The following is a 24,857-nucleotide window of genomic DNA, read 5'->3' on the forward strand; positions in this document are numbered from 1 at the left end:
CATTTCCGAGCTTGAAACACAACGTTGGAATATAATTAATCGTACACATATGTGAACTCGTGTTATGGTCAGATGGATAGCTACTAACCGGATTTCGTTTCGGTCAGAGTGACGCAGGACATTCGATGAGCTAGAGAAAAGGACACGAACCAGACGTTCCAAAATTCCAAAATCAGTTTTTCTTCCTCGTCGTTCACGAGTTACAACACTCAAAAACAAAGCAACACTCTTGAAAGGTCCAAACAACCTCGTCGTCTTTCAGTACATGAAAATCTAAATCAAGCACGGTTCGCGCTGCAGGTCTCATTCCGCAACATCCTCCCCCTCGGAATGGGCGTCACTAGCACATTGGAGATGATCCTCGAATGGGTACAGCTGCCGTACAGGTCGTCTTGTGATGTTGCCTGATGGCAGCTTGACGGAACATGACCTGTTCTCTCCATCTCTTCCTCGATGAAACTTCACAATCCGTGCTGTTTTCCAAACTTGCCTCGGTGTTCGTTCTTCATGAACGAGTACAAGATCGCCTTCCTTCATGGAATGAGAAGGCGTGGTACGTGATACATGGGCCGATCGCAACTCCCAGAGATAGTCCTTGTGCCGACGTTTCCAAAAGTGGTCAGCTATCTTTTGCTGGTGCACCCACCTTCGCGAAAGCGCTTCTGTAGTTGATCTGGTTGGGTCTTGTCGTTTCGAAGATGGCAAGGCAATCAAGCGTTTTCCAACTAGGAGGTGCGCTGGCGTCAGAGCAGTAGGCTCGTTGGGTGAGGAATGCAAGTACGTAATGGGCCGTGAGTTTACTGCTGCTTCGGCTAGCACCGTTTCCATTTCTTCGATCGTCAACGACTGCTTTCCGATGACTCTTCGTAGAGCATGTTTAAGGGTCCGAACGAGTCTCTCCCAAAACCCGCCCCACCAGGGTGCTCTTTCCGGCATGAACCTCCAGCTGATCATAGTTGTGGCCATATAATTCTGCACGTCGTCTTGCCGTATTAGACTCCCTAACTTCTGGATATCTTTCGCGGCCCTCTTAAATGTCAAGGCGTTATCTGAGTACATCACCGAGGATATTCCACGACGGGACACAAATCTCCTGAATGCAAGAAGAAATGCGTTGGCTCCGAGGTTGCTGATTAGTTCGAAATGTACCGCCCTGGTAACGGCACAAGTAAACAATGAGATATAAGATCTCTTTGATCCGTCATCGGTTTTTACAAAAACTGGGCCGACAAAATCTACTCCTGCCACTTCAAACGGAAGAATGGGGGTTACTCGCTCTGCAGGTAACGGAGCAGTAGGTGCTTTGGCTGGCTGAAGTCGGAAGCGTTTGCACGTTGGGCAGCGGAAGATCACAGTCTTTACAAATTGTCTAGCATGGGGAATCCACCATTTCTCCCTAAGGTCGTTCATGGTGTCCTGGAGTCCTCCGTGTAGTGTGCGGTGGTGTGAAGCATACGCTATAAGGTGTGCCAGGCGGTGCTCCTTCGAAATGATGATGGGATGTTTGACTTCTTCTACTTCATCCGCATAGTGAAGCCGACCCTTAAGCCGGAGAACACCAGTTGCATCCAGAAACGGCTGCAAATTTGCGATCTTAGAGTTCGTGGGAAATTCCAGCTTCTCCCTCAGTGCATAAACCTCATCTGGATACGTTGCGGCCTGCGAAGTACGTACCCAGTACGTTTCCGCATGAAGTAGTTCGTCTGCAGACAAGGGACCCGTGAGCCGTTCTTCATGATGCCGGCAATTTGTAATGAATCGAAGAATCCAGGCAGTCGTTCGCAAAACACAGGAATACTTTGCGAACGCATCCAAATCAAGAAGTGGCGACCATTGTTGCAACGCCACTTGCAGTAATGCCTGACATTGTAGGCGTTCCTCATCCGTTCGTGGATCCTGTTCGACGAAATCGTTCGGCCAGCACCCGCAGTCTCCGGCTAGCCACTTAGGCCCATGCCACCAACTTTGACTGCTAATCAGTTTTAGCGCAGTAATGCCTCTTGTCAAGTGGTCGGCTGGGTTTTCGGTCCCAGGGCAGTGTGCCCAATGTGATATTTCGGTGAGACGTTGGATTTCTTTTACTCGATTGCTGACGAACACTTTCCATTCGGTCGGCCGGCGTCGTATCCACCACAATGCGATCATGGAGTCAGTCCACATAAAATAGTCGAACTGTAATTTATACAGTGTCCTTTGCAGGTAAGTAGGGTAGGGAATCCCGACGCCTTTTTGCTATCCCGGGATTTCGGGATTCGAAAATCGTAATCCCGGGATCCCGGGACGGGACCGGGATTTTGTGCAATTCCCTTTTCGGCAATAGCCCGTACGTCCAATGACACATTGCAGGCCCTCTCTAACGCTATACGAAAGGAACAGCTTGTTAATTTTATTGCCCGCATTGGTCTCCAGGTTTTTTAAGGTTCCACAAACAACACTTTCACGCGCAAGCAAAGCAGCCCTGAAGTCTCAGTCTTTAGCACTATCACCACTGCCTCGTTGCTCAAAAAACGGCCTCAGGAAACACAGAGCGTCCAAGGTACTGTCGTCAAGCCGTGACCGAATCTTTGTGCAAAGATTTCCTGCCGAGCTGAAAATCCTTTCGGACTCCACGCTGGTCGGGACAATGGATCGGAGGTAGAGATTTGCCTCTTCTAGAAGGGCTCCTCTTCCTCCACCATGCCGAAACAGTCCGATTTCTTTCCGGAGGCGGGATTCCACTGTGCAGCGATTGGGTGATGATGCCCCAGTCCGTTCACTCGACGCCGATGCCATCATTATTGCATTGTCCAACTTTTTCTTGAGGTCATGAGGATCTGACACTGCTGCAGTTGCTTCCTGGATATCGTCTATCTCTCGCTCGACAGGCGAAGCAGACAGTCTTGTTGTAGATTCTTCCCGGCGTTCATTACGCTGTATGACTTTTGTAAGAAATATGCGGAGAGCGTCGGAGGTGACGGTCCTGAAAGACGAGTCGAGAAGACGTTCGACGTGATAGCCGTAAGAGGGGTCCTGCAGTATCTGCAGAACCGTAGATGCCATCGTGCGGCGTTGACATAAGCGTGTTCTGATATTTTCCTTCAGTAGCCGCGAAAAAGCACCCTCCTGTTCATTTAGACATTCGAACACAAATTTGATTGTGGCGTCTGCTGACAGAAGGTGGGCATCGCGACGACAAAGTGCCTCAACAGCAAGGTGGACGGGCTTCAAGCACGCGACTACGCTAGTTATGCACGCGATGTCTGAGTCCGAAAGTTCACTTCTCGATCCTATGTCAATTAGCGCTTTCCTGACGCTGTCGCGTACTTTCAGGTAGCGCTCAAGCATCGCAAGAAGCGAATTCCATCTCGTTTTACAATCCAAAACTAACACCTGTTCCTTGCCATGATCTTGAGTGATGTGAGCTTGCAAGATGTCGTTGCTTTTCGGAGATCGCTTGAAGCGCATGATCTCCGCACGGACGTTATTAATGATGTCCCGGATGCAATCATCCCTGTGAGTGGGTGACCGGACCTCTACTGCGTCATCCATTATACTCATACCATCAAGTTCTTCGTCTGTTTCCGACTCCGAACTACTACTTTTTTCCTCTTCATCCGCGCGAGACATGTTCGCCGGCAAAGCGTATAAGGCATCAGTGACTGCTAGATGGAATCCATGCGCCATGCATAATTGGTGCTGCAACGGCTCCAAAATTTTTCCAACCTTAACCATTACCGACGCTCCGTCTGTGGTAAGGCCGACGACATCTGTGCCGAGGGTGACGCCGAAATCCAGCAGCCTGTTACGAATGGCGTCCACGCATTGTTCTGCCGGCATCGCGCACCTGATCCTTACGAGTCCCAAACTCCAAGAGCAAACACCGCTCCTGAATTTTGCACCAGCGGTATGAACATTGATGTTCATGTATCTACGGTTCCTGACCGACGTCCATTCGTCTAATGTCAGGGCAAGTTTACGCCCTGCTTCGAGCTCATTCTTCAGGTCCTGCTTGCACACATCTTTTATCTGAATGTAGAAGTTTATTGTGTACTGACGGACAGTTTTTTTATCCTTAGGGAACTTCAGTCCAAGAGCGCGCATGCCATCACGTATGTCTTCTGACGAAGCAATCACATGAAACGATAACCCACACTTGGCGGCCATCCGTGCTACCCTATATTCAATCGAAGTGCTCGCGCTCGCCAGAAACGAATCAAGCGTTGGTGAAGAATATTTGGGTACCTTCGATGTCGATGGAAGGCTTCCTTTTGTGGCGTCTTCGTTTGCAGGCCTCACTCGAAGGTTTATATGATGTTGCAGCAGATGCGTATGGAGACCTTTCGTCGAGGCACCGAGAGTCTTTAACACCCTGTCGCATCTCTTACATTTCGCCGATTGTCCATCTTCTGCACGTAAGTAGTAGAACCATACACTGCTACTGTCACTGCACTTCGACGGAACTTCGAAGAAGCGAACGGCGGACATTGTCACGCTTCAACCATTTAGTGGCAATGTAGGCACCACACGGACGCTCGGATTGTGTCGGCGAGACAGTCGGACGCCGGTGCGACTGTTGCCACCAGTTCAAGACAGAGGGACCCCGTGCGCTGACCGGCCCCTCGCCGGCGCAACGGATGAGAGCTTTTGCTGTGCCGTGGCTACTTTTCGCGGACGAAAGCTTCAAAGAGCGAATCTACGGAGCCATTGTTTTCATCAAGCTACCTCTTGCATTACACCAGCAATGCCAAGCCATAATGGGAGCTTTAAGATCCCGAAATCCCGGGATTTTTGGTCAGAAAATCCCGGGATTTCGGGACCGAGAAATCGTCCGGGATCCCGGGATCCCGGGACGTCGGGATCCCGGGATCCCAACCCTACAGGTAAGTGAGCATTCTCGCTCCGATAAGCATTCCCATAAGCTCTAGTCTTGGAAGAGAGAGCTGCTTGATAGGTGCTAGACGAGTTTTTGAGAGTATTAAATGCGTTGAAATCTCGCCCTTTGTGTTTGCGGTTCTCAGGTAAGCCACTGCCCCATAACCAAGAGGACTGGCATCACAAAATATATGCATTTGAAACGCAGATGCATTCGCTGGAACGACGCAACGGGGAATCTCTAGTGCTGATAATGTAGATACTTCATTACACCATTCGCTCCACTTCTGCTGAGCATCACATGGGATATCTTCGTCCCATCCAAACTTTTTCTTCCCTAGGTCTTGAAACATGGATCGGGCCCTGAACGTAAATGGATTGAGGAATCCCAAAGGGTCAAACAGTCTTGCGGTGCCTTGGAGTATGTTCCTTTTGGTTACTGGTGAAGTTGCCACAAACGTTTTCACGGCTTCTAAATTAGGCATCAAGCTGTCAGTTTCAGTATTCCAAGGAATTCCAAGTACCTTCTGATGTATCGACTCGTCAGTCTCACCCTTTTTGAACACAGACTTTAACTGGGGTTCATTCGATGCCCATTTTCTGAGGCGCATTCCAGCCTGTTCAATGACTGCCAAAGCCTGACGATGCATCCTCGTGGCTTCTTCAACGTTATCAGCTCCTGTTACCAAGTCGTCCACGTAAAATGAGGATAACAAGTCGCTTGCGGTGTCCCTTAGATCGTCAGTGATGTGACGAAAGTGGTGATGCAGCGTTGCAGCCAGGAGGAAAGGACTCGCGGTCGTTCCGAAGGGAACCCGACTCATCCTGAGAACGCAGAGCTCGTTAGACGTCATCGCACGAAAGGGCATGTCGCGGTACCAAAGATATCGTAGCGCATCACGATCTCTCTCGTGGACCATGATCTGGAGGAAAGCTTTCTCGATATCCGCTATCATAGCGATCTGATGCATCCTAAACCTGATTAGAATATCCTGCATGTCCGCTTGAAGCTTTGGTCCAGTTTCCAGGTGGGCATTTAAAGATGTACTTCCAGGACCATGCGACGACGCGTCGAACACTACACGCAACTTGGTTGTTGTAGATGCTTCGCGGAAAACTTCTCTGTGTGGCATGTAGAAAACCCGAGTGTTCTGTTCTTTGTTGGATACGGGAACTTCTTCTGCGTATCCACTGAGAAGATATCCACGTATAACCTTGTCGTACTCTTCGATCAAATGTCTGTCTTTGTTCAGTCGGAACACAAGTTTCTTCAGCCTAGTTTTAGCTATCTCGAAGTTGTCGTTCAACGGCGAATCTGTCTGTTTCCACGGGAGCTGAACCTCATACCTGCCATCCCTCATCTTCAGTGTTTTCTCGAACTCTTCGAGAACGGCATGACCTTCGGCCGACGGAGATTCATCTTCGTGGACGATTCCAACTCCTTCCAGGCTGCAAAATCGTTCTAAAAGCTGGTCACAGCGCAGGTCCTCAGAAAGTGTACTCACACGAAGCACAGATACATAGTTGCAGGCCTGCCTTGCGATCAGCGAACGTTCGGTAGTCGGACCCTGAAACGTCCATCCTAGTTTGGAGTTGATGGCAACGATTTCATCGTTTGGCCCGTAACGTTGGATCTCTCCTTTCAGCAATTTCCACATTTGATCCGACCCAATAAGGACCGAAATTCCCTTCACTTGCGGTATGCCTGGGAACGATACGACGTCAGCAACATGTTCTCCAGCTTCCTGAAGTAGAATCAAGTGACGGTCATCTGCTGAAGCTGATGGAAGATCATGACACAGAACTGGCATTTCGATTGCTTCCATAGTTATTACCTCCTCGGCATACTGGCTTCGTATCTGGAGCTCCACTATTCGTCGCCTCTCTGGTTTCCTCCCCATATCACTGGAAAATGTGCTTATTGAGAGTTCCTCCTCTCTCAGGACGGGCAAGTTCAAGCTGCGAACAAGATCCTCTCGCACAAAGGTACTTTGACTACCGCTGTCAAATAATCCTCGAATGTATGCGCACTTCTTGTCGGCGACCACCCAAGCCCGGAAAGTCTGTAGCAAAACCGTGGAACGTGAAGTGGCTGAGGACGTGGCGATCACTGCGCTGCGGGTTTGCGTTTTAGGGCTAGTTGACTGGGCTGAGTTGTACTCCGGGTCACACATGGAGGTTACGTGTCTACCTTTGCATTTATCGCATTTGACACGTCTCACACACTGGTTCGTCATATGTCCCACCCAGGTGCATCGGAAACATCTTCGCTGAGATTTGAGCTTTTCTTTTTCGGGCACTCAGATTCATATCAGAAGAGCATCGTTCAGTCGTATGCGCCGAAGAGCCGCAAAAGATGCACTTGGCCGGCTCAGAACCCGTTTGGAGTACTAGCCCACTGGGACGGCTCATCTGACTCCCTCTTCGTTTCACAACTCCTCCATCCTGGCTAGATATTCCCGCCTTTTCTCTGCTTTCGACTTCGTTCTGGAGAAAATCGAGGAGATCCTCTAACTGCCTTTCGGAGTTTTCGAGTTGTGCTGGTTGTTGCTGTTTCCTACGATGGTAGTCCAAAACCATGTCCTGTGGCAACGCGTTCAGGAGAATGTCGTTCATCATCGCTGCGTAACTTCCAGCAGTTATTCCGAGAGATTTTAATCCTCGCATACTAGACTGGGTCTGATCATACATCTTCCTCAGTCCACCAGTATCGTGCGAAGAGCGAATATGGGAAAGTTGACGCAGACGGGAGAAATACTCGTGTTCTATCTTCTGTCTATCACCAAAACGTTTGTTCAGCAACTCCAATGCATCATCATAGCAAGCTTCCGTGGCCTGGAGTCCCTCAATCGCAGCAGACGCCCGTCCAACGAGAAGAGATCTCAGGTACTGGAATTTCTCGATCTTGGAAAGGGTAGCGTTTTCATGTATGATGCTTAAGTATTGCTCCCAGAAGCTTGGCCACAGTGTGGGCTCGCCATTGAACTTTTGGAGCTGGAGCTTTGGTAACTTAATTCCAGATCTCGTTGACTCCCTCAAGGACTGAGTGTTCCTCTCAGTTTGCGATGTCATGGTCTGCAAAGCAGGAGCTTCAACTTGTCGAAGTTTGTAGTTCAATTTTGAGACTACTGAGCTTACTTCCTCTTGGTATCCAAAGCAGCTGTCATACTCCTGTTGAAGATCTTCGATTGGAATGAGCGTCTCCAACTGGGTGTCGACGTCTTTCAAGTCGGTACTGCAAATGGTGAGGCGATCTAGTAGAACGGTGAGCTCCTCAGCGCTGGCGGTCTCAGATGAAAGAAGAGCTTTGCTTTCGTTGATGATTCGAGTGGTCCTCCCTCGCAGTACAGTCCTTTTCGCTTTCAAGCGATCCATCCTCCTCCATCGTCCGGAATCAGACTTCCCGGGTTTCGGCACCAATATGTTATGGTCAGATGGATAGCTACTAACCGGATTTCGTTTCGGTCAGAGTGACGCAGGACATTCGATGAGCTAGAGAAAAGGACTCGAACCAGACGTTCCAAAATTCCAAAATCAGTTTTTCTTCCTCGTCGTTCACGAGTTACAACACTCAAAAACAAAGCAACACTCTTGAAAGGTCCAAACAACCTCGTCGTCTTTCAGTACATGAAAATCTAAATCAAGCACGGTTCGCGCTGCAGGTCTCATTCCGCAACACTCGCACTCATGTGAACGAAAACAGCACTGAATCACACTAGGTAAGTATCGGAATACACATGACAAAAAGATAACACAAATCCACGAAGACAACACACTAGCGTTCCGAAAACATTCCAGGGGCATTCCTTTGGTAGGCGTTGCCATTCTGCAAGTCGGCTTCACCTAACTCCCAGGTGCATTGCGGGCAAGCCAACTTTAGGAAACGCTCAGTGTTGCTAGATTGCTTGTTTCTCTTCCTCTAAATTTAGCGGAACATTTTGTAATCGTTCAAGTTTGCTGTGGGGAAGCCGACTTTACAGCAGTGTTGACTGCACCTTTGTTTTCCTTTTAATAGCAAGTCGAATGCTATTGTGCTGGGCTTTCCTTCTTATTTTCTCTTTGTTCTAATAAATATCTCCCCCTTTCTCGTGTTTTTTTTTTTCTTTGTCTTTTTTGTAGCGGAGGACCCTGTGCTGGAATGTCTCCAACAAAGGCTCTTGTTTGTTTCGTTCTCTGAACGGATTTTCTCGAGGACAACAAGATCCGATGATACTTCTGACATATCGAACAGAGACTGTTTCTCTTTTTCTTTGTTCTTTTCAGATAAGGTTTCCTTACGGACTAGCGGAGGGCAGGTGGCCTGTGGTAGATAGGGTGGGGTGGGGTAATGTTGGGCTAAGGTGCGGTCAGCCTGCTCCACAGACCCTCTCTGGAGCTACGGCTCGGAGCACCTATAAGAGAGGGAAGAGGGATAAAGAGGGAGGGGAAAGGTGTTGGTGGCACAGGAGATCGAGGAGTGTGCAGTTCCTTTTGCTCTGGATTTGAGTAGTCCAGGAGAACCACCGTAAGAAACATGGGCGCATACCTCAGTACTCTTCACTGAACTTCATTACCACATAAACTGCGATGACTGTTGAAGAGGTTGCTACCAATGCCGGTAACGTTTCAAACAGAATGGCCGATGCTGATGACGTCTCCAAAATACTTTTTGTTTCTCTCTCTTTTTTATTTTTCTTTATTTGACGACTTGGCGGAGGCGGCGACGCCCGTAACGTTTTGAACACAGCCTATATTCAGAGATCCCACTCATTCTAGTAGCCCACCAGCATGCCAAATGTTATTCGTTAAAAAATTCCGTGTTAGCGCCGCGAAGCAACTGTCGCTTTGAGAGGCCTACTCTTGTGGACAGGTGCAGAGAGAAGAGTGCGAAAGAGTGGAGGACAGAAGCGTACTATATGCATCGCTTGCCTACGGATCTGCAAATTGTGGACTCATTGTAATGTTTAGGAACGATGCCTGTACCAGGTATTCGCATCGTCGTAGCCTCTCTAGGTCTCCCTGAAGAAGAGCTCTGGACGTTCCTTTTCTTGTTCTGATTACCCCATGCTAGACACACGCTCGTCCACCAAACACTAGAATTGGACTCTAACCCCCTCCACCCTCTTACCCGAGGGGGTCAGAATGACTGAAGAGAAAATGGGTGGTAGCTATACTCAACCACGTTTCTCTTCTCTCGGAAAACAGCACAAGGTTCTTCAACTCCGCAAAACTGGAACAAATACCGGTACAATACACTTCACGACGCTACCAATTTTACATTTTATTTCTTGATCTGCATTGTTTTATTCCAGAAAGTGATCGAAACTTAGTTTTTTTGTTTTCTTTCGTATGAATCAGCTTTATTTTAGCAGTTTTTTTAGTATCATCCTTCCTCGGTCCTGCGAAAATTTCCAGAGCCCTGTGGATGGTGTCTCATAGGTCTACGAACCCACCGGTATCAAGTACCACCGGTCAAGATTTTGCAGATATGACCGCGAAACTCGGCGTCTTTCCATCGAGAAAACGTCGTATGCTGGTCCTACTTTACGCCTGCCATTGCGACGTTGTGTACACCAAAGAACGCCTGATTGCCCTCTTGTAATTCTGTGGCGACAAAGCCACAGAACTGTTCGGCTGCGAAAGCTGTGGATAATTAAGTTTTAATATAACCTGAATACTTGAACAATGAGCGACATGTCAGCCTCAAACGCCCAGAAATTGACGAATTCAACCAACTCAGGAGAAAGAGGCGATGATGCCAGAAGCCCCAGGTTCGATTCCTCTCAGCACCCCTTTTACCTGGGTTGTCTGAATTCGCTGGAATACTTGGTGGTGATGGAGGGGCAGACCTCACAAAAAAATTGGTGCAGCGGAAATTTCCCACCTTCTACATTTGATGTTATTATATAAACGAAAGCTTTGTGCAGTGTAGTTTTTGATCAGATTATGTTTGGAAGCCATGCACTTGACTGTAATGTTGGTTCTACAATGTTTCCCATTAATCACCCAAACAACCAAAATGTCTGAAGTGTTGTAACGTGCTCAAGAATATCCTTCAGCCCAATGTCCATTTTGGCTAAGCCTACAGCAAGACATTTACCGACGACCAGTACTGCACCGACAGGGCGAGGGGGGCAGCCGCCCCGGGCGCCCTCGAACGGCAGGCCCCGGCAGGTTGGTTGGACAGGATAAAGCAGGAACGAAGAAAAGTTGAATCTACGATCTCGGCAGTGCAAATTAGCTTTTCATTTCTTTGTTTACATGGCTTCTGACGGCAGTGGGAGAGGGCATTTGTGATTTAGCCTGTCCTGGGCGCAAACTTGCCTCAATACGGCTCTGCCGAGTGCCGACGACAACACACAACACAAGACGTGTTTTCGATAACACGGCTTTGCTAAGCCGGGATACATTTTCCGACATCATAAATGCTTGGATCTACTTGTCATGCTATGCGCAGAACAGTGACGTCATGAGGAGCGTGGAACAGTCATCTGCATAAGTTCAGCTCTTTTCCAATAAAAAAAGAGAAAGAAACAGCGGAATTAATGTTAAATATTTCGACTTGGGGGGGGGGGTTCCTCCAGCATAAAGTGACTGTAAATCGTCAGAAGACCCTCCAGCGGCGTAGCCAGACATCCAAGGTAGGGGGGTGGGGGGGCTCGATACGAAAACTCGCCCCTACCCTCTGATCCTGGGTGCGACAACACACAATACTTGTGCACACCGCAAAATGCGGTTGAAAAGAAAACAGAACGAAATTAACTGATTTCGACGTTCACAATAAGATCACACTGTGTGTCCAATGAAGTGGGGTCAGGAGATTGGAAGGATTTTGAAAAGCTCATACTTTGAAAACCATTCAAGGGTGCTGCTTAGATAGACGTCATGAACTGTAAGAACTTTCGTGATCGTCACACTGGTTCCTCCCCCCCCCCCCCCGTGGCTACGCCACTGCGCAGAGTCTAACGAGAAATGCACAATACTAGTATCTGAATAACGTAATTAGAGCAAAAGAAATTGCGCGACGCGTTCGCACATCTCCTCCTCAAAGAAATGTCCTCCCTCGCCTGACGTGCGCGTGCAGCCTCCCTCTCACCCATTCTTTCTGCAAAGAGATTTCACGGATTCGCGCGCCTTTTTGGTAAGATGCAACAATCCTTTTATCCTCGAGTCAACTGCTTGAATGTTAAAACATTTCGGTGGAAAGCATGCTCCACACTCGAATTTCTTGACAAAACATTGCCGGTGTGTCAAGCCATTGAAGTCATTTATACTTTCTCATCAATGATTGTGCCATTCCTCGTACGTTTTCCTGTGTGTTTTCATTAGGCCAGCTTCACAACGCGGTTTTCCTCGTTTGTGTGTTTGATATTCCTTCTTCACAGTCAATTTGCTTCAATGGGCTGATATACGAAAGAAAATCGGTAGCACGAAACTGGACTTAGGAGTTGGATTCACCTAGATTATTATTTGACTCCTACCATGGTATGACTGTCCTACTTTAGATATGGCTACCCGAGTAGATCCGAGCATCTTTGATGTGTGTGCAATATGCACCAGCCCTGAGAAGCTGGACGCATTTTGCCAGGAATATGGGCTGGCGCCGAAGCCTCCCGACCAGACAGCCGCCGCTGCACTTAGGGACGGACGTCGTCCAGCAAGCTCAGCGGTCTGGGGCATATGCTGCGAACTCGGGTTTAACCCCCGAAGCCCCGAGTGCCGAGGTACTGTGGTGACGGCCATGCGAGACGGTCGGCCCCAGTTCCGTTGCGGGACATGTCGAAAGCAGGCACGTAGTAACAGTTTGTTCTATTAAAGATTAAACTGTCATGGAATCGACGCAGTCTGTAACAAACATGTCAAGTTAAGCCCAGATATTATTTATTACTCCACGTTAAATTTACTTAATATCTTATCCACAGCTCTCACAACTGAACACTTCTGCGGCTCTGTCAGCACAGCATGGCAGCACAACAAAGAGATCATTTTTTTGCTGCGTTGATGACGCCGACAGACCCAACGTTAAAGGGACTATGAAATTTCCCGAACCCCCATACTTTTTTTCGATGGAAACTGTTCTTCCCGCAGAGAAACTGATATGCCACAAATTTTTCCGGACGAAATCGCTCCACTCTGCGAGGAGCGCGCGCTGGAAATGTCTCTTCCGCGTTCCTCCTCTCCCGCGCATATTTCCCTGCCGATGGTGTAACTGTACGGACCGCTCTTCGGTTCCCCGTTACGTCACCGGTGTTGCACAATGGCAAGTAATGCCGAAATCTGCCGATCGCGCGAAAGCTGCTGTCATGGAGATTTCCACTCCCGATGAACGCATACGCGGGATCCTACGGCGCATGCTCCTGGCGGGATTCCTCGGCTCGGCAACACGTCACGATGACGTGTTGCTGAGCCGGCTGTGGTCGCGTCAAGTTACCCGTTGTGTCTCCGCTCGGCAGCTCGTCACGGCGCGGCGCCAGGTGTCCTCCCTTCGCCGCTCCGTTTAAATTCGCTCCCGAGAAATCCGCTCGCGCGACGAAAGTAAACTTTCGGTTCTAGACTCAGAAAAACGTCTTCTTTCGAACGAAACGAAGAAAGAAATCGTTTCATAGTCCCTTTAAACTGTCTAGGGCTGCCATCCTTTGGTTGCTATTCGGAATGGCCAAAGGTATGACTACAACGGAGATCATGGACTATGCCCGTCCCACAATTGTCATCCACTGGGAGGCCGCCGTGGATTGGATGAACTATGTGCGGCAACTGGCGAGCGCGGAGCTGGCAACGCAAGCACGAATGGGCGGCGCTGGTGATGAAATTCAGGTGGATGAGACACTGCTTCGCGGGAGGCGTAAATCTAACAGAGGTCGTACCCTCCGAGGAGACAACCTTCCGCGATCCCGCAACTACGGGGACAAGGATGACCGGGGCCCCTGGGTCGTTGGCATGGTGTCCTCAACGTCGCGGGAGCTCCGGATGAGAATCGTCGACCGCAGAGACGCACGAACACTCGGTTCACTTATCCGAAGGAACGTCGCGCCCCATTCGACTGTCGCGTCTGACGAGTGGAGGGGGTACCGATGCGTGCAGTACCTGCACGAAAGTAATGGCGCGCACATGCACCTTCGCCACGTGACTGTCAACCACAGTGTAAATTTCGTGTGCCCCGTCACTGGCACAAACACGCAAAGAATCGAAAGCTTGTGGGCCAGCGTGAAACACCAAATAATGAGGAGGAGGAAAGGGACGTCGAGGACACTCCTTCAGGGACATCTCGACTGGCTGTGGTGGCAGTCGCTGAATGGCCCACGACGATGCCAGGATCCCTTCCTTCGTCTAGTGGACTTAATTGCAAAACATTACCCGCAGTGAGCGTGGGTATAGGGCTTATATCCGTACTGTGAAGGGGCTCATTATTTCGCTTCCCACATCACCACCAGAGGGTAGGGTATCGCCCCTGGCGATGAAACTCCCCATTCATCATCTCACAATAAGGTTGTTGTTGTTCAGTGCCCTCAGGAAGAGTCCACAATATCAATATCCCATACATTGGGCAAACTGGTGCACGCGCAGAAGTTGCGCTCAGAAGAAAAGCAGTCTCTGTTCGAAATACCAGTATCCTTCCCTCATTCCCAAGAAAGCTGCACAGAAGAAAAACCTCCTCCTCTCGAAACGTCACCGGCCCGCCCGCTCGTCCCGAATAAACGCCGCTCAGAAGAAAAACAGTCTATCTTCAAATGTTACCGGTACCCGCCCCTCCCTCGTCCCTAGGAAAAGCTCTCAGAAGAAAAACAGCCTGTGGTCGAAACGTCGCAAGCCCTTTACCAGCTCCGGTGGCGCAGCGGTAACGCGTGCGCTTGGAGACTGGGAGGTCCGCGGTTCGAATCCGCGGGCCGGCTGTGCCGTCTGGGGTTTTTCCTGGGTTTCCCTCAGATGTGTAATAGGCGTATGCCGGCACAGTTCCCCTGAAGTCGGCCCATGGACGCAGCTATCCTCCCCCCGAACGGATTCCGCTCGGTCTTCCACTTCACCCTTTCCTCTCCTCCTCTCCACCACCTTTCCCTTCCCGAGAAACATGCCGCCTAATCAGACAGGCAGACCTCTCGGGTTCCTCCCAACGACACTCCTCCTCCTCCTCCTCCTCGCAAGCCCTTTCGCTCGTCCAGACGAGAAGCGCCGTTCAGAAGAAAAACAGTCTATGTTCGAAACATGAACATTATGGCAGTTGATGTTCTGAGGCTGGAACACATGGAAAGGACAAACACATAGGAAGCCTCAAGTGCCTATGAAATCATTGATGAAAGAAAGAAGTCACTGAAAAGGTTAGCAGGCTGTAGGACTCGAACCCACATCTTCGCCAGCCACTCCTCCCTTCCCTTAGCAAAGCCGCAGACAAGAAAAACAGCGTGTGCTAGAAACGTTGCCAGCTCCTCTGCTCGTCCTATAGAACTGCCGCACAGAAGGAAAACAGTCAATGTTCGAAATGTCGCCAGCCACTCGGCCCATCTCCAAGGAGAGCCGCACCGAAGAGGAACAGCCTGTGCTGTGCATGAAACGTCGCCAGCTACTCTGCCCGTCCCATAGAAAAGCCGCACAGAAGAAAAACAGTCAGTGTTCGGAAACTTTGCCAAACCCCCCGCTCGTCCCGTAGAAAAGCCGCACCGAAGAGAAACAGGCTGTGCTCGAAACGTCGCCAGGTCCTCTGCTCGTCCCATAGAAGTGCCGCACAGAAGAAAAACAGCCTGTGTTGAAAGCGTCACCAGCAACTCCACACATCCCGAAAAAGCAGAAAGGAAATGACAAGCCGTAAGTGCAACACTGTACGCCGCACGCAAAATTGCAAAGGTGGTCCTAAACTTGCAGTCAACACTGCTGTAAAGTCGGCTTCCCCACAGCAAACTTGAACGATTACAAAATGTTCCGCTAAATTTAGAGGAAGAGAAACAAGCAGTCTAGCAACACTGAGCGTTTCCTAAAGTTGGCTTGCCCGCAATGCACCTAGGAGTTAGGTGAAGCCGACTTGCAGAATGGCAACGCCTACCAAAGGAATGCCCAAAAGAAGCAACTACACTAACGTTCGACACATGTAAGTTAGGGACGTCCAGTATATATCACCACAGCCTAGCTCAGTTCATCTGCAACATATAAAACATTCAAACGAAAACGAGGTCCCGCAAGGCACATCACGCGTTCCGCCATCTTGGCCGATGCTGTCGATGTCACTCGGACAGGCCTCCACAGCTCCCCGCATTTGCGGCAGTAGAAAAATAAAATCACGTCACAGTCACGTGGTATTACATCGTCAGGCATCATGACGGATGCCCATTGGCCAAAGGAGGATGCGCGCTCCGGGATTGGTTGATAACGTTTCGAAATATCTGACAGCTCACTTTTCGCGGGCAGTCTGGGCAGTCGGCCAGGCGGGCAGCTCCAAGCAAGGTCGCTGCGTCTCTGCGGCTCGCCGATGGCGGTTGACCACAACGACCAAAGAGGAAGTGTACGCGCGGGTTTTTCGTGAGCTATAGTGACTCTGGCCATGTACTGATCTCTGATAAAGTGTCAACCTACGGACATTCTTGCCGGGTCGGAACTGGAATGCTTGGTGAGCTGACGCTTCAGGAACACTTTCGAGCGCTGTCGCATTTTCAAATACAGTGACTAAGAAGAGAGTGTTCGTAACGACAAAAGTATTTCCCGTGACTGTGTGACCTACGGTACATCGCCAGAATGAGAAGAAGATGCTCATCTGTGAAACGCACGCACTCGTGGACTTCGCTCGCCTCCAGAAGTAGACTGTATGTGTGCTTTGCAAGTCCGACCTTGGTTTGGTTGCTGTCTATTCAAGGAACGAAACGTCCTGTACACATGGTGAATATATGAGTCAAGCGTTTGAGTTTATACGTTGCATCAATAAATATGTATTTCGCCTATCAAAAATGTCTTAGTTATTTTGGAATAACGGGCGCAAGGTATGAAAAACAGTAGAAGTCAATGGCAGCCAGGGCCGGCCGAAAGCCGAGCCAAACTGAGAGGTTGCTGATTGGTTGGCTGCTAGGCATCACGACGCATTTTCATTGGTCGTATGTCCAGTGTTGCCTGAATTATCTCAAACTATGGGCTCTATGGGGAGCTGTGGGCGCCTGACTCGGATTCTCTCAGCCGGATTAGCGAGGCAGCGAAAACCAAAACTAACTGGTGTGCAGAGCTCGCCTTGATAACTCCTGGTTGTTTGGTGCACTGATCTCTATGTATAAAGGCTGGATAGCGGATGGGTCAGGGTACCGCGGGAAAGGGTACGCCAACCAGCCGCCATATTGCGGTGCTCAAAAGAGCCATTACAGCCCATTGGAATGCATGTAAGCTGTGACAAGTTTTGCTGTTTGTGAGCGCTTCCCTTGCTGCTTCGCTAAAATTTTGCCACGGATCGCTGCAGAAATCCCTCGTGATTGGATTCCTTACGCTTTTTGTGTGAAATCCCGTCACATACATGTTATTTCCTGTCTATTTTGTACTCGTGTGAGGTCGTGTCATTCCAATTTTGTACTTTGAACTTCGATTATGTGATTTGCTGGTTTTGTGTGGTGTTGTGTTACGTTTCCTTTGTCGTCTGTCAACGTGTGCAGCGTGTTGCTTCTCGTGTTTCTCCCATTTCCTTTCTGCTCGGGGGTGTGGAATGCCAAGGAATGTTTAGCACGTTTGTTTATGTAACCACCTTAATATGCTTGGGTACAAACATTATGCTTTGCACAGGAAGTTTGGATATGACTAGTTATGACACGAAATGCCGTACGGCACTAAAGCACTTCTAAAGGACTAGAATGATATTATGTGATATAAAGGCTATATTACGGTAAAAACATATCGACTAGAAATATGTGCACTGGGGAAGTAAATGGCGGTAAAGACAGTTCAAAATGACTAAAAAAGTCATAAAAAGGCTAAGTAGCAAGGTCTTGTGGTGAAAGCTCCAACATCGAAGTATCACAAGTCCAGTTGCAACAGCAAGTTTGAAGCAGTCAACCAGGTAAGTGCGCAGAGTGCATTAATGGTTGTTGAATATGATCAAGCTTGACAATTTCTTTCGCAGTGAGGCCTGGCTGTCACCTTCTCTGTATATTCCTTGGCAAGGTGGTACAGTCCAATACTGCTGTAGCACTGGGAAACTTCTTTGATCAGACGGATCACATTGTTTTCATTTGGGCTGCATTCAAACATATATTGTCGCAAAGTTAAGCAGGGAGAATAAAGAGTAGACATTCGAGGTCATAAAAATTATTTATTGTCTGTAAGTAAAGTAAACATGCTGGAACGACATGTGGCTGGTGTGTTTCTATGTCGTACTAATACGAGTTTGTACGTTAGGCAAAATTTTCATGCAATACTTTTTTCTTTATATGCTGTTGCCCATCTTAGTATTGTCCTATCCAATATGGAGTGGCTTTTACTGCACATGAATGCAGAATTCAGGAGTGTTTTCATATATTGGACTAGCTGCAGCTTTAAGGTGCCCTTCGTGCAGTACTGATTCCAATCATCAGCCATCGCTTGAAACTCTTAACTAGGGAACATAATTCTAGAGGCTAGATTTTCATGCGAATACACACTTTCAACCAGAGTTCGAGGTAACTCGTTACTGTTACTGTTTCTTTTCTTGGAAACTATATAACTTAACTCGCTACTTTTGCACTGTGGTAACTTTCAGAGGAACTCCTTTTTCAGGTAACTTTGCCAAAGTAACTTAAGCTAAGTTCCAAGTTGCTTTTAATTCGCTTTTCACTCACGTCCACTTATTTCCTTGCTTTCTTTGTGGTTCTTCCACGGCATTTTATGTCATAAAACGTGATGTCCAGTCAATGACAGTATTCTGTTCAGGAAGTAAGAACTGCTGCTATTGAAATGAAGCTGAACCATCGTGTGCCCACAGGAAATAAGATGTAAAGTGTTCGAATTGTTGGACATAAACGAAAACTCAACGCAGGCACCTCAGGGTCGAACTCAACTGCACCTGTGTAGTGCTATTTTGTGTCCGAAGTAACTTGGGAGTAACTCGTTCCTTTTTTGAAGTAACTCTGTAACTGCGAGCTACGTTTCGGGCTGAATAACTTAGTTACATTTTTCACACGGTAACTTTGTAACGAGTTCCTTTGACGGGTAACTTCTCGATCTATGCTTTCAACTGTGCATGCTTAATGTACACCACATGTAAGATACTTTTACCTTGACTACTCTCTTTCTGGAAGGCCGTAGGAAATGGACCAAAACGACGTCTTTCTGGTATACACACTGAGAGACATGTTAATACATTTGCATAGCCTGCGTGCCAGTGTACTGCGAATCTCCTCATTTCATTGGCAAAGACAGGGATGTTTATTCAACTGCTGTAATTTTGCAAACAGGCAGCTGAAAAATGCTATGCCAGAGGAAGAATTGACTAAAAAAAAACTTACCGGCGCGCTGCTCTGTTACGTGCGCTTGCGACGTAGCACGACGCTTGTGGCATAGCATTTTTCAGCTGCCTGTTTGCCCGATTCTCCCATGAAGCGGCGCGGTAGCGATGGCGCTGCTATCGGTGCAGATTTTGTGGTAAGATATTTTGTTCTTTCGATATCCTGTTATACAACAGTTATCATGAGATTATGTCGCAGTTATCATACAGTTGTAGAAGTTATAGTAGGCTGTGTGCGCGTGCGTGCGCGCGCGCGCTCGAAACTGAAAGGTATAAGACTAATGTTCTGCTAAAGACATCTTGAGGTAATTGTGAATAAAAGGTATGCGTTGTTGAGCGGGCAGCAGTGTTTGTGACTGCCGCGATACACACGGTGTCATACATCCGCACATATTGCATTGCGTGTACCGTCCTATAACTGCGTCTTACGAACACGGGAGCGTCATATTGCATCGGCTTGGGATGTGGTCGTCTGCGATCTCGATTTCATGATTCAACGGCGTCCTTTGGTCCCTCAGGCAAGATGCTGCTTAAAACGAGTAGTAAACGGGAACAATGACGATTGATTTGATACACCAGTCCAATACTCGTTTCGCGCGTTATTCCAGGGTCTAGACCCCGTGTGCATGATGTGGAAAATAGAATGAAGCTTTCAGACAGCGGTGTCGCTAGCATATACGTGTTTGGCGACCTGTTCTGTTCAAAATCCGGATTATTGCACTGGAAGTCAGTACAAATACTAAATACATAGTTAATTTGGGGTTCACGTCGGGAGACAACTACGATCATGAGCGACACCACAGTAGTCGGTCTGTCGATTAACTTTGCCAACCTGAGGGTTCTTTAACGTGCGTGAAATCTCCCACACGGCTTCACGACCCATCTGGGGTCGGCGTGCGTAAGCAATTCGTACCCGCCACCGAATTGCTAGCTTCCTCGGCCGGGATCGAACCCGCGACTTCGAGATTGGAAGACAAACACACTACCAACCAAGCCACCATGGCGGTTATTACAAATAACCACTGACATCTGCAGATGAACGCTCCTGCAGAAATTTTTCAGTCGTTTCCACAGTTCTCCTTTGGGAATTTCCGATGCACGACAGTGCTCAGCTCATCGTTTGCAACAGTTAGCCTGGCGATGAAACAGTCCATCAAATCTGAGCTAAGCGTCGCCTGTCAGCAACCACGGGGTAGATTTTGAACTTTTCGCTATCCCGTAACGCTTGCTAAACGCTCGTGCTCCCCGGTTGACGGCCAATGCGCGTGACGGAATGAGCGCGCAAATTTTGAAAAATAGCTATAACGATCGCTATGTGCACATCAAGATTGAGCCCGCGTCGCTGTTTTTTTTTTCTACTTCTTCTCCTGCTTCCGTAGCCCAGGATCAGTTTTGTAAACCGGCGGAGCTAGACGGGCGTGTACTGTTGGTGAAACACGCTCGTCTTGACCTTCCGTCAGCGTCTCCGATTTGCCCAAATTTAAACACGCGAAAAACCATGATTCGTTCAAATGGCATTAGCTTATTTCTGCGACGACCGTGTGCGAAAAGACAAAGTGACACATTTTTATTTTATGAGACACAGATCGGTAAACGTAAAAGGGGGAGCGCGTCGAGACGCGGCCTTGCTTTATCAGTCATCGGAAAAGATTAACCATCAAAATAAGAGTAAAGGAACGGGGCTTCCCAATTTACTCTTAAAACACAAGCCTTCGGGTCAAGGTCGAGCCCAATGATGGATAGTACACGTTAAACGAAGCATTACCTGATACACCGTCCTGCCGCTGCACTGGAACATGCCCTTACTATGCATAAAACAGCGCGTAAGCGACAATTTTTGAGTTGACTTTCTGAAAGTGTACAGCATGAACGTCACTTTCCGACAGTCACGGGAGGGAAAAAGAAACATGAAGCTCGATGACGTCCATCTGGAAATCAACGAGCAAGATTAGTAGCACACTTTGAACCAGAATGCCACATACCTGCAACTATCACAAAACAGTTGAGTGAGGCATACCGACACATACCTCAAATGTACTGCCCCAAAAACGCTGCTCCAAGCAAACTAAGAATATGCAAACCGCAGCAATTAAAACAAACTTCATTTCTGGAGGGTTCCCATATCTATGCAAGAGCTGAGAGCATCGCCAAAATTGGGCATCACGATGTCAATCTGTAAATGTTGAAAGTATAAGTAGGCAACAGTGCGCATAAAACGGAAGACAAGACAAAAATTTCCAAGATTTCTTACAATTATTTCACACTTTTGTAGCATGACTCGAGTCCTCAAGAAGATAACAGGAGACATATACTATTCTGTCAGAGGGAAGTGGTTTTGGGTCACGTAAGTCTTGCCAGATAGTGCATATGATGCCAGAGGATAGAAATCAAGCAATGATTCTACATTTACACAGCAGTGCGCTGCTGCCTCTTCTAGCATATAGATGCCCAACTACAGCTGGAAAGCTCCATTGTGCAGTTCTAGAACAAAGAAGACGTCTACATCCGAGCGCAAAATAACAAGAAGCATTTTTCCAAAAGCAAGGTGGTAGGTGTCTCGGACTGCCACAAACAACCCTTCGCGGTATGAAGTTCCTTTGTATGTGACCTCCTTAGTGATCACACTACTGACGTCATCAATGCCACAAGACATCACGCATGATTTAATAGTTGCATAGTATGGTGACAGGTCAAGTGGTACCGCAGCTACGACGGCAATCTTAGGCTCGAAGAATCCCCCTGATAACAAGTACGCTTGAAGCAGTTGGTCTCGATTTGCAAGTGTCTTGCACACAGATCTAAAGTTTTTCAATTTGCGTATGCAGTGCTTGAAGTAAGAATGTTTGCATTCATAGCGCATGGTCCTTATGTTGATGAGGGACCCAAACTGAAGGATGAGACGGGGATAACGAAATAAGTAGTGATGTTTTGGTAGAAGCGGACGTGACTCAAAAAGCACCTTCCTGTCACAGAAGTACTCCTGAATCACAACCTGAAGGTATGCTACAGTGCCCTTTTGTAAAAAATGGCGAACAAACAATGGCCACTATCATCCGTAAGTTCAGCATTGCGCACCAGGTGGGATCCTCAAAATCCTGCACATATTGAGCCATAGAAACAGGTAATAGTCGAAGTAAAGTCCAGGTAGGCGCACCCGTTCCTCCAATTTTTTTCCAAGGCTCAGACAGCTCATAGGGTTTGCGGAGTACGTCTGAGCACTTGTACTTGAAATTTGCTATTATGTAGTTCAGTTTTCCATATGAAATCCATTTCTTAACACTGACAAAATGCTGTATGTAGAGTGCAAGGTCAGAAGCAACTACACCTTCGAAAAGATCATGCCCCAAACAATGAGGAAGTCCTGGTCAACACACATGAAAAAACTAAGTTATTGAAGCAGCTGTTGCTTTTTACACATTCGACCACACTTTAGCTAGCTTCATCTTCCAAGGCTGCTGTTCTGTAACTTTCTGTGGTACGCTGAGCGGCAAGTTTGTCTGCGTGACCCTCGAAGTTATCACGGAAGATGTTGCAAAGACGACAAAAATTTAGTGACTTGCTGAAATTCTCAACGAATCCGCCAATGCTGTGTTGTCGAAGATTGTCACCGATGATGCAAGAGAGTGTACTTTTGATTTTGGGATTGGCCACCACACTAATTGGGGGAATCTAACTTGTGTCCACACCACCCTGCATGTTTCCGGATACTCGTCGTCATAAAAAATAGATAGAAATAAAGTGGAGAGAAGCAGTTTAGTTGAACACCAACGACCCCATGTTCCCGGCCACTGACCATCGTTGGGGCGATGGAGCACAGACGCAGGCGACAACATAGTAGCAAAGCATCACACCAGGTGGCGCCACCGTCCTCCTTGTGACCACCAGTTCTGGACATCCTGGGACGTCAGGTGTGACGGCATCATGGCATGTCTACGTAGGATAGGACAGCTCTGGACAAGCAGGAGAAAAACACTCAGAATCGAGACCGAGAAATGGAAACTGCTGTGAAAGCAAGAGTAAAATATGCTAACAAAAGACACCACCCAGTAAACCACTAATATCCCTAGGATATCCTACAATGTCGTGAACGTCCTGAATATCTGCACATCCATGTGATATCTGTGGGACATCCCAGGACAACAATCGTGTTTCGGTTTACCTAGTAAATAACATATGTCCCAGGTACGTCTGTAGGATATCACGCTCTGGATGTTTCAAAGTAAGCATCCTGCAGATCCCAGTTGTATCCGTGCAAGATCCAGTATATACCAAAGTTTGGGAACTGACTGAACGTCAGTGGGACGGTCACAAGCAAAAACTTCTGTGAAGCTCAACCAAGTAAAATCGTTATATATCTATCGTTCGCGTTCTGCTGGCTGTGCAACGTATTTATCTGTGCGTAACTCCCGAGAAACAACAGAGAAATTCGATCACTTTTGCACCTTCACTCAGCAGGTAATCACATTATGGACAATTGCCTGAATTGAACACACAATATTAGATTGGAAGGAATGCCAGAAACGGTATTGGTTATGCCTTGAATCTGTAGGTACACGAGTTAATTGCAAACACGCACCCTCTCACCGTTACAAATGACTTACACCCCAATGTCTTATAATAAAGGCGCACAAAATTTGTATTTCAGTATATGCTCCGGCCATTTCGGCAACAGATGCTATTGTGAATGCTCTGGTTTCTCTCCAAATCTACGTCCGCTGTGAAGGAGCCAAAAAGAGAGGCTGCTCTTATTTTAAGGTGAGAACACCTTCAAACACCTTTCACGTATGTTTGGTAGGTATATCACCGTGTCGTCATCACTTCTGATGTATCAAAGCACTGATGTATTCTCAGTAGGGTGCAAAAGTAGGGCGCGCAAACTATAACAAAATTTATTGCATCTGAAAAGCAATAAGTAAAATCCCATATTGGTCCAAAAGTCTTATGGCGACGTCGTGGGGATGTTACTGCGATCTATAAAAAGTGCCAAAACCCTGGTCTCCTGGATCTGGATATCCTAGAGATCTGAAGGGTACTTCCAGGGACATCCTTACATCCAATATGGGATATCTCGCAGATGTCACTGAGACGTATATGGTTTACTGGGCATCAATATCTAATAATAACAAGAATTAGGCACACAAAAAATCAACCCACTGTCCACCATAACAGCAGTCACGAGGAGCGCCGAACGATGTGTCCGCTCCATCCGACAGCCAGACACAGAACTGAATCATAATGCTTTTTTCTCGTCTATAAAGTAATGCATCTGTAACTCCTAGCGGTCACTTTTTGAATTAATTTCATGACAAAATTATTCAGAATCATGCCAGCACGACTCTCGTTCCCGAGGTCAAAGCAGCTTTTGCGGAAGACAGAAAATCGCGGTGATGCACGGACAGGAACAACAACCAACTCCAGTCATTCAAGGGCACGTCACTGTTAATCGCGAAGAAAGCGGGGTCAAAGTTATCACGTCCATTCCATCCGAGAAACAGGCAAGGAACTGAATCGTAATGTTTTTTTTCTCCCCTGAAGGCCACGCATCTGTCCCACTTGCGGTTACTTTCTGATTCTACTTGAATCGCAAAAT

At 47.8% G+C, this 24,857-nt stretch overlaps 3 protein-coding genes across 3 annotated transcripts; all 3 read right to left on the bottom strand.

Annotated features, from left to right (window-relative positions):
* Nucleotides 1–303: 303 nt before the first annotated feature.
* On the bottom strand, nt 304–2,145 carry LOC135375988 (uncharacterized). Its single transcript, XM_064608615.1, has one exon. The coding sequence runs from the start codon at nt 2,143–2,145 to the stop codon at nt 304–306; it is 1,842 nt and encodes a 613-aa protein (XP_064464685.1).
* A 2,708-nt stretch (nt 2,146–4,853) lies between these two features.
* LOC135375989 (uncharacterized) lies at nt 4,854–7,025 on the bottom strand. The gene has a single exon (XM_064608616.1). The coding sequence runs from the start codon at nt 7,023–7,025 to the stop codon at nt 4,854–4,856; it is 2,172 nt and encodes a 723-aa protein (XP_064464686.1).
* A 25-nt stretch (nt 7,026–7,050) lies between these two features.
* On the bottom strand, nt 7,051–8,226 carry LOC135375991 (uncharacterized). Its single transcript, XM_064608617.1, has one exon. It carries the CDS (start codon nt 8,224–8,226, stop codon nt 7,051–7,053), a length of 1,176 nt encoding a protein of 391 aa, XP_064464687.1.
* Nucleotides 8,227–24,857: the final 16,631 nt, after the last annotated feature.

Source organism: Ornithodoros turicata, unplaced genomic scaffold (assembly GCF_037126465.1).
Source record: "Ornithodoros turicata isolate Travis unplaced genomic scaffold, ASM3712646v1 ctg00000967.1, whole genome shotgun sequence".
Lineage (NCBI taxonomy): Eukaryota > Metazoa > Arthropoda > Arachnida > Ixodida > Argasidae > Ornithodoros > Ornithodoros turicata.

Excerpts from the sequence above, each read along its gene's own strand:
- LOC135375988 (XM_064608615.1), bottom strand. The coding sequence starts at position 2,145 with ATGATCGCATTGTGGTGGATACGACGCCGGCCGACCGAATGGAAAGTG.
- LOC135375989 (XM_064608616.1), bottom strand. The coding sequence starts at position 7,025 with ATGTGTGACCCGGAGTACAACTCAGCCCAGTCAACTAGCCCTAAAACG.
- LOC135375991 (XM_064608617.1), bottom strand. The coding sequence starts at position 8,226 with ATGGATCGCTTGAAAGCGAAAAGGACTGTACTGCGAGGGAGGACCACT.